Below are 19,778 nucleotides of genomic sequence, written 5' to 3'. Positions count from 1 at the left end.
TAAATCTGACTTTCCAACAAAAAATAAATGAATATTTTTTAAATGATTTATTTACTTATTTTTATTGGAAAGGTAGATTTACAGAGAGAAGAAGAGACCTAGATCTTCTACTTCCCAAACGTCTGCAATGGCTGGAACTTCTTGTGCAGGATCCCAAAGCATTCGTCCATCCTCTGCTGCTTTCACAGGTCACAAGCAAGGAGTTAAATGGGAAATGGAGAAGTGAGGACACAAACCAGCACCCATATTGGATCCTGGTGCTTGCAGAGGGATAATTAGCCAATTGAGCCATCATGTAAGCCTCTGCTGCACCTCTGATTCAGCTCTCTGCTGATGGGCAGAGAAAAGCAGTAGAAGATGGCCCAAGTGTTTGGGTCACTGCCATCCACATGGGAGACTGATGAAATTCCCAGCTTCCAAGTATCTCTAGGAAAAAAAAATGGAAGGTTGGAAGGTTTCTGAAATAGATAGGCATTTACTTGATTCAAATCCTGTTTACTCTGCATTCCTTTCAGCTTCTTGCTGTTGCACCAGGAAAGGCAGTACAGGATGGTATAAGTGTGGGGGCCTTTGATGCTACTTGTATGTGGGAGACTCTGATGGAGTTCCTAGCTCCTAGCCTCAGCCTGGCTGAACAGCAGCTGCATGCCCGTTTGTGAGGTGAAATATTGCAGGAAATATCTACACTTTCGATCTCTGCCTCTATGTTATTCTGCTTTTTAAGTAAGTAAATTTTAAAAAGAGGAAAAAGAATAAAAGAGGCCAGAAGTTTCAAGGTGGTTTGGAACTGGTGTAGCAGCTCACTTGCTGCAGGAATCCACTCTTTTTCTTTCAGCCATGCCATCATTGGAATGTTGACTTCCTATTCTAGCTTATCACTTCATGATTCCAGTATAACTGTAGCTTGTTTAGAAGTCACATCCTTCTTCAAAGCAAGAAAATGAGGGCAACAGGGAGCTCTGGCGTTATCTGCCCTTTTTATCAGGTAGGCAACAGCTTTTGCAGAAGCCTGCCTAGCAAATGTCTGCTTCTGTACCAGCATCCAAAACTGTCCTATGTGGCCTCTCAGCTGTAAGTCAGGCTAAAAAACATGAATATTTAGCTTTTCTCTCCTTTACCCGTTATGTCCCATCATTCTGTATATAGGACACCTATACAGATGTAAGCTGAACAGTAAATATACCACTTAGGCTTTGGAATGAATAATATGTTGAAATATTTGCAGAATTGGAAACTTGGGTCTTAATGGGTTAAAAAGTCAGAAAAGAGTTGAAATTATTTGTTGGGCCAGCCATTCTATGATGTGCCCCTTGACTTTTTCGACTGTGTACCTGTCTATCCGGGAGCCAGTCATGATATTCAGGAGAATAATATCATTTGAGTGGGCAGGCTTGGGTCAGATACCCATCCTTGGCACTGGGAGATTAAATCCAAAACTAACCAAACAACTTGGTTTCAGAGTAAAAAAGGAATGATCCCTAAAGGTTAGGAAATTCTGATCAGACAAAAACACTGTATATATTATATTGTCTGGTTTTACAGCTCTAAATCCTGGATGAAGGGAAGCTTAGATGCCAAGTATCCGTGAATAGCATTGAAAATTTGTTTTCAGTCCTTTTGTTCATTCTTACAAGGTTTAGATCCCATTCAGTTACAGTTGGTCCTAGCTAATTGTATCAGAAAAATTCAGAATATTTCCACCAAAGTACAAAAAATATTGTCTGCTGTCAGGGACCATTTGTTTATAGAGTAGGTAGGTGTTTTTGTGTCACCTCACAGTGCTGACACTAGGGCACTGTGCATTGTGCATGCTCAGTGTTACTCTTTATCACAACTTTGCTGTCAGCTCTGTACATCTAAAGGTTACATGTAGCTAGGTGGAAAGGTAACAGGAATGCCTGCCCAGGACACTTGCACAGCCCATGGACTGAACTGGGCAATCATCACACTGTCATTAGCCACTAATGGCTGTAGCATATCATTTAGGGCCTCTCACCCAAGTCCATGGCTTACCCTGCTTCATTTCACTGACAAGTAATCACAGTCATTAACAGCATACACTCTTATAAGCTCTCCTGTCCGCATGACTCAGCACCAGCACCCACTCACTCCCACATTGCTTAGTGACTTACAAACATGCAGCACAAACAGAAAGTGAACAGTGTAATTTCAAGAGGGAAAATTAACATGTGTGGCTGTTGAGAAAATTGTCAAAACTTACTTGCAAATGAAATATTTAGGCTAATTTCTAGTCTTTTTTCCCACATTCAAACTGATCTTGTAATACTCAAAAAATAGAAATTTCTTGCCTGTTGTTGATAATCCTGGGCCCAACTGATTTTAACTGTAATAACTGGTGAGTTCAAGGAAGAAAGGGCAACTAGAAATGCAGCAGCTGTAGCACACTTCTTTCCTGTGGAGCCAGTTTAAGGAACTAAATTATTAATGATTGTCTTTCTGAAGAAGTATTGGCATGAATGAACTGACTCACTCTCTCTCTGCCTCTTTTTAGCACAAAGAAAAATAAAGCATAAATTATGGCTGAAATTACACTTAACCCTATCTTTGTATCTGTTGGTCTGTACTTCTGTGAAGATATAATCTTCAGGGGAGGAGGCCCACTTAAAATTTAAGTATCCTTAACATCCTAAACATTTGATCTTCTCAAGCCCCCTGTCCCACACCCAGTCATGTTCAAGCCTTATAAATGGCACTTTACAATTTGTTCTCTACCCTCCAGTGACATCTGGAAAACTTTGTTTGCCTGTCTATTTTCCCCCCAGAGAGGCATTATTCATCTTTGTTGCCCAGCCAAGGGCATAGCATTTGATGGATGTTAATAATTGGTAGATAAGGATATCTGTATTTATTGGTACAGTCTCACAGATGAGAAGTCAAGCATTAAGTCATAGTTCCAAGGCTCGTAATGGCAGTTAAGAATCTGAATACCTGCCCTGTAGTACTCACTCCAGTATTCCATTTCCTAAGCTATTACATGCCTCCACCACAAAAAAAGAAGAGTAGATTCACGTTGAGAATGGAAAAGAAAGAATTGCTTGCAATGAGGTATTTTTATCAATTCAATAAGCATTGTCTAGAATTCAGCTGCAGACCTTCACAAGCCATGAAAAAAAAAAAGGAAAAGACAGCGACTTCCTTCCATAGTCAAACCAGAAATCTTTTCAAGAATCTCATTATTCACTTTACAAACTAAGAAAGCTTTGCAGAAAACAGATGTAAATTAAGCTGTACCTTAACGCTTCTACCCTATTATTCTTCCCAGTCCTCTTATCTTCACACAGATAATTTCAGAGCTGCTATAGCCAGCTGTATTATTAAACAAGCAATGCTGTTCTGTCTACCTGCCCATGGAATAGTATGTTGATCTGCAAATTTAAGAGATTACTAGTCTGACTTCATCATTTTATACTAGGATTAGAACCCATCTAATCGTGTGTTAATTCTATCCCTAAGAAAACTTCGGTATGATCAATTCCTCCTAATGACTCCAAGGTGCCCTCTTGTTCTTGTTGGATTCTCCTTTGTGCTTTTTCTGAAGAGGAGGTTTGTGTCATAAATGTGTGTTGATTGCTTGATACTAGTACTTCTCATAGCAGGGCTCTGAGGCAGTGATCAGGCAGTACCAGCTGCTGTGTCTGATTTAGCATCCTTGTAATGTACCCAGGAAAGCAGCAAATTATAGCCCAAATTCTTGGTTCCTGCTACCTATGTGGGAGACCCATAAAGAATTCTTTATGAAGGGGCCTCCAGTGCCCAAATGACAGGAGCTTTCTGTTAGGTTTTGAATCTTCATCTATCAACAATCCAGAAATACAAAACTGAATCCCCACCAAAAGTACAAGGGCACTTCAGAAAGTTTGTAGAAAGAGAAGAGAAAGAAGGTTGTCTCCCAACCGCTAGTTCACTCCTGCAAATGCCTACAACAACCAGGATTAGACCAGGCCAAAGCCAAGAACCACAACACAAACAACATATATCACAGAAAACACACAAAAGAATTCTTAATGGGTCTCCCACATGGGTAGCAGGAACTCAAGAAGTTTGGGCTATAATTTGCTGCTTTCCCAGGCACATTAGAAGGATGCTAAATCAGAAGCAGCACTGGTACTCAAACCGGGCACTTTTTCTGTAAGTGGCAGGCACATTCATACGGCCATGTGTGACCCCTCTGCTCTGAGGAAGGGAGATGCCTTGGATGATCCAATAAGCCATAGAATTTATTAAGTTTCCATGTTACTACTGGAAGTGTCAGAGAGGGAAGGTGAATGGCATCATTGCTACCTCTCTCATCAAGTAAATCCTTCAACCTAAGCAAGGAAGAATTAAGGAAGATGACACACTGCATTTCTTCTTGTGGTTTGATATAACCTTTGGGGGTGGGTGTCTGGCCTAGTGGTTAGGCTGGGGATGGGAATCCCATATCCCCAATCAGGAGTGCATAGGCTGGAGTCTTGACTTTGTTCCCAACTCCACTCCTCTAAATGCACATCCTGGGAGGCAGCAGGCTGTGGGTCAAGCACCTGATAACCTCTTCCCCACAAGGGGGGATTGGATCGAGTTTCTTGTTGCTGGCTTAAGGTTGGCCCAGCTCTAGCTGGTTTAGGCATCTGGAAAATAAACAAATGGATGGGGTTCTCTTTTTCAATAAAAATAAACATCAAAAATAAGATAATCTTTGACAGAATTTAACTGCTAGGCACAAAAATTCTAAATGTAGCCAAATTATCACTTGCATAATATTTCTTACATTTTACTAAAGAAACTAGCCTTAAGGTAAATTATTTTCTTCATGTTTTAAAGACTTCTTTGTTTTTATTGAAAAGGCAGGTTTACAGAAAGAAATGGCAGAAAGATCTTCTATCTACTGGTTCACTCCTCAAATGGCTACATCAGTCAGTGTTGAGTCAATTTGAAGCCAGGAGCCAGGAGCTTCTTCTGGGTCTCTCCTGAGGGCACAAGGTCCAAAGAACTTGGGCTATCTTTAATGGTTTCTCAGGCCACAAGCATGGAGTTGGGTCAGAAGTGTAGCAGCTGGGATACAAACCAGTATCCATAAGGGATGCTGGTGCTCTTAAGTGGAGGATTAGCCAGTTGAGCCACTGCACTGGCCCCAAGGTAAATGATTTTCCTAAAGGTTTTCTAAACTGGCTTCCATGTATAACCACTGAGATAGCTGTGTTTTATCGACCTTTTACCTACAGTGAGTGACACGTACTAAAAATGTGCTCCTGGAAGTCGGTGACAGTTGTCGCCTTTGAAGACTGGTTAATGACAGTCTTTGTATTTAAACTCACATATCTGTGTAGTCCTTTGAGCTTACCTTGTGTCCTTCCATAAAGACTCAATCAAATGCCTAAATTTTTTTATTTGTTCACAGCCATCTCTTCCTGTACTCTATACCCTGTCTAGCCAGGCTACACATGAAGCTGTTCATCTCCTTTGCAGGATGTTGGTCTTTGATCCAGTAAGTAGTATTTGTTCATATATTTTGTCAATGAACTTAAAATATAAGTGTGTTTTTAAATCCTGGTTTTGAATAGATTGGCAATGCAGATACCACCTTTTCAGACAATGAACTTTTCAGCACCCCAATCAACCCCCAGATTTATGTTTATCCAGCTCATTCATGACATAAAAATTAACACAAAAGAGTCTAGGGGCAGAGTGAAAGGAACTGAACCATTCTCATTTATATCTCTGTTTCTGAAAGGAGTTTGATGCAAAGTTAAACAGAAAAAAAAAAGTTAAGATTATTTGAAACAAAAAAAAATTACCCTTTCTATTGCATAAGAAAATGTTTACTCTCAGTTGTTGAAATGGTGACTTTTCCAAATGCCCTTTTTGGACATGACCCTTAAACTTCATTTATTCATTAATCCAAGGACATGTATTATTCACATCTGTGCCAATAACTGTTTTCAAAGAGGACTCAAAAACAGAAGCTTTTAGACATTGAGCTCCCAGATCTCAGCGTCCTGACCTGTTGTTGGCATTTGGGGACTGAACCAGGAAGTGGAACTTTTCTTTCTGTAGGTGTGTGTTTCTGCCTAAGAATGATCCAAAAAATGGAAGTTAGTTTTTAGGGTTTTTCTTTTTTTGCTTGTTTGTTTTTTTGTTTTTTGTTTTTGTTTTTTAGGATTTATTTCCATTGGGAAGGCAGGTTTTATAGAGAGAAGACACAGAGAGAAAAATCTTCCCCAAGATTTCACTCCCCAAGTCGCTGCAACGGCCAGAGCTGAGCTGATCTGAAGTCAGGAGCGAGGAGCTTCTTCCTGGTCTTCCACGTGGGTGCAGGCTCCCAAGGCTTTGGGCCATTCTCCGCCGTTTTCCCAGGCTGTAAGCAGGGAGCTGGATGGGAAGTAGAGCTGGGATACAAACTGACACCCGTATGGGATCCCAGTGCTTGCAAGGTGAGGATTTAGGTACTGAGCCATCACACTGGGCCCATAAAAGTATTCTTGACAAGAATATAAGCAAGCCAACAAATACAAAATACAAATGATGTTTAAAGGATTCAAAAACCACAAAAGTACAACAGTTAAATTTATATTGTTCCAGGGCCCGAAGCCGTGGCCTAGCGGCTTAAGTCCTTGCCTTGAATGCACCAGGATCCCATATGGGCACCAGTTCTAATCCCAGCAGCCCTGCTTCTCATCCAGCTCCCTGCTTGTGGCCTGGGAAAGCAGTAGAGGACGGCCCAAAGGCTTGGGACCCTGCACCCACATGCGAGACCTGGAAGAGGATCTGGGATCCTGGCTTTGGATTGACGCAGCACTAGCCGTTACAGTCACTTGGGAGTGAATCATTGGACAGAAGATATTTCTCTCTGTCTCTCCTCCTCTCTGTATATATCTGACTTTGTAATAAAAATAAATAAATCTTTAAAAAAATTTATATGGTTCCATTTGTGTTGAAAGGGGGCATCTTTATTTTTAAGATATATTTATTCAGAAGTCAAAGTTAAAGAGATATTTTTTTATCACTGGTTTATTCCCCAAATGAATACACCAGTCAAGTTTTGCCCAAGCCACAGCCAGGAGGTAGGAGCTTCTGGTGGGTCTCCCATGTGGGAAACAAGGAACCAAGCACCTGGACCATCTTGTGCCGCCTTCCCAGGCTCACTAGCAGGGAGCTGGGTCAGACGTAGAACAGCTGGGACTTGAACTGGCACCTATACAGAATGCTGGCATTACAGATGATGGCCCTACTTGATATGCCACAACAGCAGACCTCATAAAAGCCAACTTTTTGAATGCCACATCCATAATTTTCAAAACTATGTAATGATATCAACATAATAATGATTAGGGATAATGTGTTCTTTGAGGGAGTTCAACTAGTTTAACTTTTGAGAAATAACTTAAGGTTTTAGTATTTGGGGTCCCTGAACTGGTCTGAGTTACTGAGTTATTTTTGTGATATTTCAAGGTACAGAACAGGTTTTTAAAACGCTGACCCTTTTTTTGAGTTTTTACTTATGGTATATGAAGGTAAGACACAGCAGCAGTTCTTGCTTTCACAGTGATAAAGTTTCTGCCATTCAGCACAAGTGTAGTGACATATAATCATATAACTTGTGATTCTGTATCACTGGTTTCATATTTTAGGTTTTTGGGGCTTTTCATAAGTTTATCTAAATAATTCATAGAAGATGTTTATATGTAAAGAATCTGCTTTTGTATGGTTAACAAAACTAGAGTCACGTCAGAGGTGATTTCTCTCTGCCCATGGAGGATTTTATAAAGGTTCCAGGATTTATTTATTGGAGCTGGAATTTTGAGTTAGCTGGAAAAGTCCATTGCTTGTGGTACTGACATCCTATATAAATGCTGGTTCATGTCTCAGCTACTCCACTTTTTTTTTTTTTAAGATATATTTTATTGATACAGCTCCCTGCTAATGGCTTGGGAAAGCAATGAAAGATGGCCCTTGAGCCCGGCATGGTAGCCTAGTGGCTAAAGTCCTCGCCTTGAATGTGTCAGGATTTCATATGGGCGCTGGATCTAATCCCGGTGGCCCCGCTTCCCATCCAGCTCCCTGCTTGTGGCCTGGGAAAATAGTCGAGGACAGTCCAAAACCTTGGGACCCTGCACCTGTGTGGGAAACCTAGAAGAGGCTCCTGGCTCCTGGCTTCGGATCAGCACAGCTCCAGCCGTTGTGGCCACTTGGAAGTGAATCAACAGATGGAAGATCTTCCTTTCAGTTTCTTTTCCTCTCTGTATATCTGACTTTCCAATAAAATAAAATAAATCTTTGAAAAGAAAAATAAAGATATATAATATGCGATTAAATACCATTAGGTTTTTCAGAACACTATTATGAACCATCTGAGTAACTTTGTGAATTCCTTCTCAGTTTAACAGGTTAGTTCCTTCCTTTTATTATTCTTATATCTCATAAAATAAGTGTCCTCTCTTAAGCCTTGAAAAGGTCTAAAGAGGTACTATTTTTTTTTTTTAAGATAATTGTAAGTTGATCATTGCAAAGCAGGGATTTATTTTTTTGTTGAAAAGTTTCTCTTTGGTAGGAACCCATGTTGGTACATGTAGAACACAGAGCATTGCTATCCATTGTCTAGGAAAACAATAAAAACTTTCCAGCCCTATAATCTTACATTTCAGGAAAGATCAATCTTCAGACAAAAGTGGCTAAGACAGGAATCGGACTCCAGCTGCTGTGCCAACTGACTGGCACTCAGGGTCTGACATCTGCTACCTTGTAGAAATGATTTGATGGTCAGATGATAAAAACCAGAGTTGATCACCATTGCTACAAGCGTGAACACCTGGCAGTTGGCCAAGGACCAGATTTAACAGAGGAATGTTAAAGAGCTCAATCCGTAGGTACCACCAGCGAAGCCCAAGGAGAAAGGGGAGCTGAAAACCCAAGGAGCTCAGATCAAGTCTGCTGCTCTGTTAACCTCCTTGTTTCTTTGGGTTCAAGTGAAAGAACTTCAAACTAGTAATCTTCTATTTCTCTGGAAAGACATGGACTTTTTAAAATAGGAAAAATTAGCTCACAAGGAGTGCAGAGGAATCAGACTTAGAAGAGCTGAATCACCAAACACATCCCTCAGCTCCTAACACATTGCTGGTAGTAAAGGAAAAATATCAAAGCTCCCCAGTTTACCTGGTGCATATCCAACTGCTTTCTTTTAAAGGTCATGAGGTCAGCATCACAGAAATGCAGAGATTACCTGACTTTAAACATTTTTAGAGAATGCAAGTTTATGAGAAATATTTAGTGTTTTTTATTATTTAGGGGCCAGAACTAGTCAAAATGTCTCAGTTGCTTTCTGGATAATTTTAATACAGAATAGTTTTCTTTTTAGAATTTTGTTGTCAACTGTTTCATCATTTCAGAAGAAAGGAAATTGTCAGTCTTTGTTCTATTGAATCTTAAATCTGTTAAAATTTACTTTCTCTTAGAATATGTCCACTGAGTACTGGAGAAAAATGGTTTTTTAAACCACTTTTTCAATGGAGTAATGAGCTTTAAAAATAAAAGCTTTTAAGCTTGGAGCTAGGCTAATAAGTTGTGATCCGAAGTACCAGGAGCCATGGAGTGGGTGGGCCAGGCTCCTGGTGTTTGGACAGGGCTGTGTCTCAACTTGGGAATCAGACCATTGTCCACTGTCCAGTTCCAGCAGCTTCTGTGTGTGCTCTTGCCCTAGTCTGCTTAATATTCTAAGAGAATTAAAGTTTCCCGCCACTTTGCAAAATTGCTGCCTGGGTCACATCTGTTCCAAATGCTGACACATATTTGGAAAATATAGTCTGTTATTTAAAATGTAAATGTATCCACTTCAGAACATTACATAATGGAATTATGACGTTTATAATCTTTGACCTTGCATTTGTCTGTTTCAAGGTAGGAACTCAGAATTTTAGCAGAATACACTTGTGGGAACCTTGTAGTGGTACATGCCAACAGTAGGTTGTCTGAGCTCCGTGCCCTCGGTATTGCTCCAGTCACTTCTAAATCCAGTTATCCTTTTTTGTGCAATGTGTACTGTAAGCTAAGTAATGTAAAGCAGCTTCTGTGTCTTGTGAAAATCCTTTGTGGGTAGTCATATTTATCTGTAGTGTTGATGTGCTGGTCTCTAAATTTGATTTCAGTCTAAAAGAATATCTGCTAAGGATGCCTTAGCCCACCCCTACCTAGATGAAGGGCGACTGCGATATCACACGTGTATGTGTAAATGTTGCTTTTCCACCTCTACCGGAAGAGTTTATACCAGTGACTTTGAGCCCATCACCAATCCCAAATTTGATGACACTTTTGAGAAGAACCTCAGTTCTGTCAGACAGGTTAAAGGTGAGTGCCTGGTAACCTTTCCCATTCTGTGCCTGTGAAGAACTAAAATCTGGATGCTGACCAGCACTCCTCTGTATATTGATTTTATAAGCTTGCTTACACTTACATGTTTACATCAGGAAAGCTATGTGTGTTATAAAAATGGTGATTTAATATTGAATGCAGAGAGAGGGGCAAAAGTGACTGTTTTCTTATTTTTAAAGCACTCAATATGAGTGTGACTCAAAATATATTTAATATGTCATTCATTAACTGAAGCTCTTGTCTTCTTTTTTAAAAAGGGTTAAAATTCACTGAGGGAACTATTTCTGAAATAATTACTGGAGGAGGGATATCCTGGTTCTTTAAAATGACAGGGCCTAATGCATGCCCTCTGTCGGGATGGAGTGGGCATAATTATATCCAGAATATTGAATGTGTGTCTCCTCTAGGGGATTTAGAAAAGAGAGTAGTTCCCAAAATAACCAACCCAAAAGTTGTACCTAAATACCAAATGAAGTTTTTAAATGATCTTGAAAAAGGCAATAATTATGAGCAGCTTAGAAGAGTTCACCCATTATACCAACCATGTGGAATCTCAGATTTCTAGGCCATTTTGCTTTTCACATTGACAGAGTTCTGGTCTGTGTAATGCCACCCTTGAGCTTGTGCTCGTATTTAGCAACAGCTGTCATTTTGGTTTCAGAAAAGCTCAGTTGGGTCTGCTTGATGGATGACCTGTGTCTTTGAAGTAACTAAACGAGTAGACAGTGCCATTCAGATGCTAAAGTTAGCTGAGAAGCCACTGCTCCCAGGACTGCAAATTGACATGGATTATATGATGCTTGTTTCTCCACAGAAATTATCCACCAGTTTATTTTGGAACAGCAGAAAGGAAACAGAGTGCCTCTCTGCATCAACCCTCAGTCTGCTGCTTTTAAGAGCTTTATTAGGTAACTATATATATGTATTTCTGAAATTCTTAGAAGTTAAAGGATGCTGTTGTGATTGTTATTCAGCACATTTGTGTTTTGGTTAGCATAGATAAAAGATCTGACTAAACCGTTGTGAGCTTTGGCTTTAGTCAAAAGTATATTTAAAATAGAAGGATCAGTTTCAACCCACTGTGGTTGCTTTGACAGCTTTTACCCAGATGCCTGTTGTGCTTGCTGCCTGATCATAATCATGGGGGGAGGTGTGTCCTGCACCAGCAGGATGGCCGGCCGCCACCTGCCCTGGCATTGATCATGTTCGTCTTAGTTCCCATGACCACTCCCACCCTGGTAGTAACCACAAGTAAGAAAATGACCCCTTTTTTTTTTACATGTGACCTCCTCTGTCTTATTTAGAGGAGCAGCCAGCAGGCTTCCGGTAGAGCTGTGAGCCTGTTTTGGAACTTCGCATGATTCCTTCTTCCTGTCTCTCTGTCCTTTCCTTCCCTGGTCTGTTTCTCCTAACTCTTTACATTAGTCAGAGTCCAATCAAGAAAGAAACTGCTCCAGTAAATTATTGTAAGAATCATATATTAGGAAAAGATGGATTCTAAAGGTCCCGGAGCAGCAGATACATGAAGGAACTGCAGACTGAGTGAACAAGGAAGAGATGCCTCTCCACCAGCAACCACTTCAGAGGGAGTGTGTCTGCTACAAGAGCCTACAGCAGGAGAGCAATGAAGAACATCCCAGAAGGTGTGAGCAGAGGACTGCTAGGTTGCAAAGTTGCCAGATAGTTGGGTAGATCAGAGCGGGCCTTGTGCTTCAAAAAGAGAACACCAGAATCAAGCAGAAGGCTGCTTCCCTCCTGGTGTTCGGCCTTTGAGCGCGCTTCCAGCGCCCTCTGTTGACAAGGCTGACAGGAAGCCTGGTGGGAAAGAGGAGCTAAGAAGGGATCTGGCTTCAGTCTCACCAAGTAGGACAGGGTAGGTTAGGATTGAGAGGCTACAGAATCTGCTTTCTTCTCCACCTGCCTTTCTCCCTCTTTCTGCCCTCTCCCTGCCTCTGCTTGCCTTTTCTTCTGTAATGAAGTTATTTGAATTTGTTGAACTGAAGAATGTGTTTGAAAATTGTAGAATCAAGTGACTTTCATTTCTTCTACATATTTTTCTGTAGTAGGAAGGAATTAAGATACATTTTTACTTCTGTGTGACTTCCTTTTTTTGGTTTTACTGTTTTCCCCTAAAAGTCAGAGATCCAGTCAAGTAGGTACAAAACATTTATCATCCTTGGCCACCACACCTCACCCCCATCAAGTTTATAATCGAATTAACACCATACAGTCATAGGAAGTAACCAAAATCTAATCTGTGGATAACAAATGTTAAATTATTATACCTTCTACTCCATTTATAATTTGGTAAAAGAAATCTTAAGACACTCTTTCAAAGTAGGACTCCCCCTGAAAGTCACTGTCTTTTGAGAGGTCATTTTTAAGTGGATAATTCTGCATTCTTTAAGATTATTTTCCTGAATGATAATAGACATCATTTAGAACAACTACAGTTTACATAATAACAAACATAATGGAAAATGTATATATTATATCAGTTATTCATCACTGTGTGGCAGATAGCATTATCCTTCCTAAAGGAAAAAAGATAAAGGAACTTGCTCAGTGCCCAACTTTAAATAACATCTTGTCAGGCCTGGTGCAATAGCCTAGTGGCTAAAGTCCTCACCTGCACATGCTGGGATCCCATATGGGCGCCGGTTTATGTCCCAGCAGCTCCACTTCCCATCCAGCTCCCTGCTTGTGGCCTGGGAAAGCAGTGGAGGATGGCCCAAAGCCTTGGGACCCTGCACCTGCGTGGGAGACCCAGGGGAGGCTCCTAATTTCAGATCAGCTCATCTCTAGCTGTTGCTGCTACTTAGGGAGTGAACCAGCAGTTGGAAGATCTTTCTCTGTCTCTCCTTCTCTTTGTATATCTGACTTTCCAATAAAAAAAATAGTAATAACATCTTCATGCCCAGGGATTAATCACTATACCATATCAACTTATTATAGATACCATGTTCTTAAACGGACAATTTGAAGCAAATTTAACTTTGTAAAAGTTAAAGCAAAACGCTGAACTTTATGCTAGGCATGTGTTTGCAAGGAATGAATCTCAACAGAACTTGAACTATGGTTATGCAACAAGGTGGAGGAATCCACCATGGGGGGAGGGGTATGGGAGGGGTGGGGGGAATCCCCAGCGCCTATAAAACTGTACCACATAATACAATGTAAACAACAATAAAAAAAAAAGTTAAAGCAAAAATAAAAATCCAGAAATGGGCTTAATTTTTTTTTTAAAGGAAGAGAGGAAGAGACAGGCTTTTCTGACTTGCTCTGTTGCCCCCTGGAGTATTACAGCTAATTTCACCATTTCTGCCTTTTTTATTTTAGTTCCACTGTTGCTCAGCCGTCTGAGATGCCTCCATCTCCACTGGTGTGGGAGTGACTGTGGATGATAATGTACTACTGAAGATGTGATGTAGCTTTCCACTGGAGTCTGGGATTTGCAATTCTGGAGGTTAATCATGCTTGTACTGTAATTTTACTAATGAAGTTTTAAATTAACAACCACTACTTGTATGATATGAATAATATTTAGAAATGTTACTAGACTTTTAAATCTTGTAAAGTGGTTGTGCTTTTAGAAGAGAAATATTTTACCAGAGTTGCACATGTTTTATGAATTTAGTGCAGCTGTTATGGCTCACCTCAGAACAAAAAATTGAACCAAATTTGGGAGTTTGGGGTTCTGTGTTTTTGTTTTGTTTTTCTTTTTTTTTTTTTCTTTCTTATTTTTTTAATGAAGTGAGATTGTTCACACACACACACACACACACACGAACGACAGTCATACATGATGATATCATGATGATATTTGAGCCATTCCTAAAGATTTGGGGTTTTCTAAAACTAAAAAAATCTAGAAGCCTTGCCTGCGACCAATCATGGAGCCACAGGAGCTGACTGTGGCTGCACCTAGGGGGGAGGGTCGGGAGGAGGGGCATGCCACCGAATCATCAAGCCCTATAATTAGCTTCTCGTTAGAGCTGTGATGGTGATGTGTGCTGTCTAAAATCCAATGTTGTGGGTAGAGAGAATGAGTTTGTGACTAGGCAAGACTAAACTTTTTGTTTTCCTTACCCAGTATAAATATATATATATATATTTAATCTATTTTTATTAGAACTTTTTCTGCTCTTTCTTACATAAAAAAAAAATCCAAGCATGCATCTTTCATGTGTGTAAATAATTCATTTCTGGGCTAATTTCAAAAGAATCCCAACATTGCTGTATAGAGAGAGAACTAGCTTGCACATTTTAGGTCTGTGAAATTTTGTGAGACTTTTCCTGCACTGGACAGTGAAAAATAATAAATAAAAGACAAAAACAAATTTAAAAAAATTTTAAAGCCACAAAAAAAGGCACATAGGGGATTATGTCAAATGTGTTTGTGTCCTTAGGCAAAGCTGTGGGAGTCTTGAAATGTCACAGTAGTAAATAACTTATTACTTTTTGACAAAGTCTTTTTCCTGTTGGAACACTGAATTCTTCTGTGCATATGTATATATGAATACAAATTGAAGGCCTCTACCTCCTGGAGCTATACAACTTGGCTTGTTTACCTCCACATGATGATGACTATTTTTTTTTTTTAAGTTCAATGTGGAGACTTGAAACTTGAATGTCCCTTCCAACTTTTATATTAAAAAATAAAAAGACAAGAAAATTGAAGATCGTTTTTCACCTGTACAAGGAGTACTAATGGATCGTCTTAAAATTGGTCTAGGAAAAAACCTTGGTGTGTGTTATGGACAATTAACTGTTAAAGTTATTGTAAGTTACCTGTATTTAGCAGAGTATTTTCATCTTGAGTGATCTGAGCTGAATTTGAAGACTATTAGTAAGTTATGTTTGGAAGTTTTAACTTCAATGAAGTAATTATTTGCTGTGAAAGAAACAAACATTGAATTACTAAACAAAGATGGTGCAATATCTTTGTTTTTTTTTTATGAGGCTCCTGAGAATCAACCCAACTGAAGCATTTCAATTCACTTGAATGAGAAACGTGTTTAGTATCAAAAGAGCCCGAGAAGACACTGGTGTGAAAGGTACAATCTCAGAGGTTGGTCAATTACCGTGGCACACTTTCTGGTCACTTTGTACAATGTAGATTTGAAGTACAGTGGTGAAAACATTAAATGTGACATTTGAAAAAAAACGTGTCATCTGTTTTATTTCAATTCCTTCAGTACAAAACCTTGCTAAGTCTTGAAATATTTCCTACTTACATTTCCACTTCAGCCTTTGAGGAAATTAGAACTTTTCTAAAATCTTCCTAGAAGCTGCATCGGCAAAAACATTGAAAATTTAGTTAACTAATACCAAAAACACTGATTTGAATATATACAATATGGATAGCCAATTCAAATTCTATGGTTTTCCTTTACTTTCCATTTTGAAGCAAAGAACCCTATTTTCATATGAAATCCAGTATATTTCAGTGTAACCTATTAAGCAAAAGTAGATTGCTTTCAATGGATCACTGGCACTTCCAGCTAAGATGTCTCAGTTTGGTGTAGGGATTAAGATCGGAAATAAGACTACCTAACCACAGAATGCATTCATTGAAGCTAGATGAAGTGACATTGCTCTTAAGTCTGTTGATAACATGAATTTTTCCTTCAGCCTTTTCTAATTTAGCAAAACGAATCGATGTTTTCCCCTGATATGGGAAAATTGTTCAGTACAAACACATATATTAATGTATTAACTCAGCAAACTTTGAACACCTAGTAAGTCTAAGAGTTAGTTATAAGGAAGCTACATTACTGTCAACAAATGCTTAATTAAGAAAACCAGTTTTCATCATTTAGAAGAATTCTTTTGAAACTGAAGTTCCTCACAGATAAAATTTTAGAGAAAAGGTATTGGTCAGCTTCCTGGATTTGTGTAGTAAATCATGGAATTGTGTATTATTTATTTACCATAAAGGATGGACAGATAAGTTAGGGGTGCCATCTGCAATTTGTTTGCTGTTTAAATATAAGAGCCCAGGGTGGGTCTTCCACCCTAGTGGTTGACACTGGAAGATAGCTTAAGAGATTAGGGACCTATCGCCTGCATGGAACATTTAGGTTGAGTTAGCGCTCAGCTTCAGCCTGACCCAGCTGTGGCCACTGAAGGCATAGAATACAAAATGTGAATGAGATTCAGGCAACTTGAGGTGTTTTCATAAAACAAATGTATTTTGCTGTCAACAGAGCTTCACTGAAGACAATTCTCAGATTCCTTCACAAAGAACTCAGAGGTCCAGTGCAAAAATGGTGTACAAAGGAAGCTGCGAAAATGGCAGAGAACTTGGCAGAGACTGCGTGAAACAGTAATGCCTGGGGAGTTGGGCTGACAGGGCAGCAGTGTTAAATAAGGCCACATACACCCCTGAGGGCAAATGAGGCCTCTGGCAGCTCTGGCATTTGCTTTGTTTTCTTTTTTAAGACTTCTTTTCTTTGGGAGGTGAGATTAGGGAGAGAGACCTGCCCTCTGTTGATTCATTCTCTGAATGGCCGTAATGGCCAGCGCTGGGCCAGGTAGAAGCCGCGAACCCGGAACTGCATCCTAGTCTCGCATGTGAATAATGAGGGCCCTGCTTTCCCAGCCTGTTAGTAGAGAATTGGACCAGAAGTGGAACAGTTTTTAAGAGTCAACAACGTTTTCCTACTTCTCCTTCTTTCCCCTTGGGATTTCCTTTTACACTCCCTCTCCAAAGTCACTGTCTCCAAATTACAACATAAATAAAGACCAACACAGGGTCATTGTTACAGCACATCAGGTTAAGCCACCACTTGAAACACGGTGTCCATGTTGAAGTGTTGGAATCCTGGTCACTCTGTAATACAATTTCCTGCTAATGTGCCTGGAAAGGCAGCAAAAGCTGACCTCAATACTGGGGCCCTTGTCACACATTTGAAAGGCCAGCATGGTGTTCTGGCTGTTAGCTTCAGCCTGGCCCCAGTCTGGCTTTTGAATGCTTTCAGGCAGTTAACACACACAAAAAAGAAAAAGGACAAGAAGAATTTCTTGGCACAATAGTGCCATGTTCTGCGAATAAAGGACAAAATGGGGCCCGGCGCCATGGCCTAGTGGCTAAAGTCCTCACCTTGAATACGCCGGGATCCCATATAGGCACCAGTTCTACCCTGGCAGCTCCACTTCTCATCCAGATCTCAGCTTGTGGCCTGGGAAAGCAGTCGAGGACGGCCCAAAGCTTTGGGACCCTGCACCCGCGTGGGAGACCTGGAAGAGATTCCTGATTCCCGGCTTCGGATCAGTGCAGCACCGGCTCTTGCAGTCACTTGGGGAGTGACTCATCGGACGGAAGATCTTCCTCTCATCTCTCCTCCTCTCTGTATGTCTTTGTAAAGGACAAGATGAAGCAGTTCTTGTCTATAAACATCTCACCGTGAGGCCAGCCTTGTGGCATAGCAGGTACTACTGCCTACAACACCAGCATGCCATGTGAGTGCTAATTGATGCAAGTCTCTGCTGTACTTCAGATCCAGTTCCCTGCTAACGGCCTGAGAAAAGCGGCAGATGACCCATGTGCGAGACTAGAGGACCTTGGTCCCTGGCTTCTCCCTTGCCCAGCCTTGGCCTTGGGAGTAAATCACCAGATGGAAGATACCTGTGTGTGTCCCCCTCTATGTAACTGTGATTCAGATAAGTAAATATTTGGGGGTGGGAGGATGAAAACTCAATCTCTCACCTGACTGCATCCGTCCTCAGAGAACCCCTTGAAACCACAGCAAAGGAAACATCAAGGACAGATAATGAGGCTGACCAGGTAACAGACTGCTAACGTGTGTCTGACTTAAAATTTGAGAAGTGTAATGTAATGCTTTTTATGGAAACATACAAAATGAAGGCAGGCTTTTTAAAGAGGAGAAAAATACATTTTGTCTGCTTGTTTGGCAAATGAAGAGTTTCCAGTTAGTTTACATGGCAGACATTTTTCATAGTTGGAATTAGCCAGAATCTGCAGCTACAAGATTCTGGAGGTATATATATATATATAAATTATATAAAATTTTATATATATAAAATATATTTTTGAAGCAATATTATATAAATTTCAAAGTATTTTTGGCAAGTATTTGGAGAAATTGGAACCCTTGTGCACTGCTGAAGGGGGTGTAAAATGATGCAGCTGATATGGAAAACAGTCTGCTGACTTCTCAGAGAATTTACTCTAGCAGGTCCATTTCTATATATAAAAGATGTAAATCAAAAATCACTAAGAAATAGAAGTCTGACGCCATGGCATTTCAGGTATAGCCACTATCTGTGATAGCAGTGTTCCTTATAGGCCCCAGTTGGAGTCCCTGCTGCTCCGCTTCTCATCCAGCCCCCTGCTGATGTATCTGGGAGAGCAGCAAACGGTGGCCCAAGTGCTCAGGACCCTGATCCCGTATGGAATACCACAAAGATCCTGGCTTCAGCCCAGCCCAGCTCTGTCATGCACATTGGGGAAGCAAGCCAGTGGATAGAAGATACCACTTGGTGCTTATCTCTTTCTGCAGCTGCCTTTGAAATGAATAAAATAAATTCTTAAAAAATAAAAAGGAAAGAGACTGTTGGATATGCTTACACCATTGTTCATAACAATTCAGTGGCCACATGGTAGAAACAACTAAAATGTCTGCCAAGGAGTAAATGGATACATACAGAGAGGTGAATACAGGCACCAGCAAGCAGAAAGTCCAGGCTTACACCTGTGGCTGGAAGAGCAATCTCTCTAACACTGACTTTCAAGTAAAATTAAATCATTTTTTAAAAAGGGAAAGAAGTTATGATACAATATGGCTGGACTCTCTTTACAAATTTATTTAGACTTTTATTGGAAAGGCAGATCAGATCTATGGAGAGACAGATCTTCCATCTGCTGGTTTACTCCCCAAATGGCCTCAACAGCTGGAGCTGAGCTGATCTGAAAGCAGGAGCCAGGAGCTTCTTCTGGGTCTCCCACGTGGGTATAGAGTCTCAAGGCTTTGGGCCATCCTCAACTGCTTTCCCAGGCCACAAGCAGGGAGCTGCATAGGAAGTGGAACAACCAGAACATAGACTGGCCCCAAATAGGGTCCTGAAACTTGAGGTGGAGGATTAGCCATTCACACTGGATCCAACCTTTTTTTTAAAAAAAAAAAAAAGATGCTTTTATTTGAGGACCTGGTGCAGAAGCCTAATGGCTAAAGTCCTTGCCTTATATGCGCCAGGATCCCATATGGACACCGATTCATGTCCCAGCTGCTCCACCTCCCTTCCAGCTCCTGGCTTTGCACCAGCTCAGCTCCAATTATTGCGGCCACTTGAGGAATGAGCCAGTAGACAGTTCTTCCTCTCTGTAAAGCTGACTTTCCAATAAAAATAAATAAATCTTTTTTAAAAGTTTTTATTTGAAAGGTAGAGTTAGC

At 40.4% G+C, this 19,778-nt stretch overlaps 1 protein-coding gene across 3 annotated transcripts in view; it reads left to right on the top strand.

The window, feature by feature from the left end:
* Positions 1 to 16,268, top strand: part of NLK (nemo like kinase) — a 125,365-nt gene extending 109,097 nt beyond the window's left edge. The window contains exons 8-12 of one of the 3 annotated variants that reach the window (XR_005885964.1): positions 5,399 to 5,485; positions 10,140 to 10,338; positions 11,177 to 11,270; positions 13,702 to 13,828; positions 15,325 to 16,268. Coding sequence is in view for 2 of the 3 variants with exons in the window: in XM_041001642.1 (XP_040857576.1) it covers positions 5,399 to 5,485; positions 10,140 to 10,338; positions 11,177 to 11,270; positions 13,702 to 13,756 (435 nt within the window). In the remaining variant the exon portion in view is untranslated. Of the gene's footprint in view, positions 1 to 5,398; positions 5,486 to 10,139; positions 10,339 to 11,176; positions 11,271 to 13,701; positions 14,694 to 15,324 lie in introns of those variants that run through there. The other 2 variants (XM_041001642.1, XM_041001643.1) reach the window with 2 other exon arrangements.
* The last annotated feature ends 3,510 nt before the right edge of the window (positions 16,269 to 19,778 follow it).

Source organism: Ochotona curzoniae, unplaced genomic scaffold (assembly GCF_017591425.1).
Source record: "Ochotona curzoniae isolate NIBS_2020 unplaced genomic scaffold, NIBS_Ocur_1.0 scaffold_2453, whole genome shotgun sequence".
Lineage (NCBI taxonomy): Eukaryota > Metazoa > Chordata > Mammalia > Lagomorpha > Ochotonidae > Ochotona > Ochotona curzoniae.
This window is presented reverse-complemented; position numbering and strand designations above follow the sequence as displayed.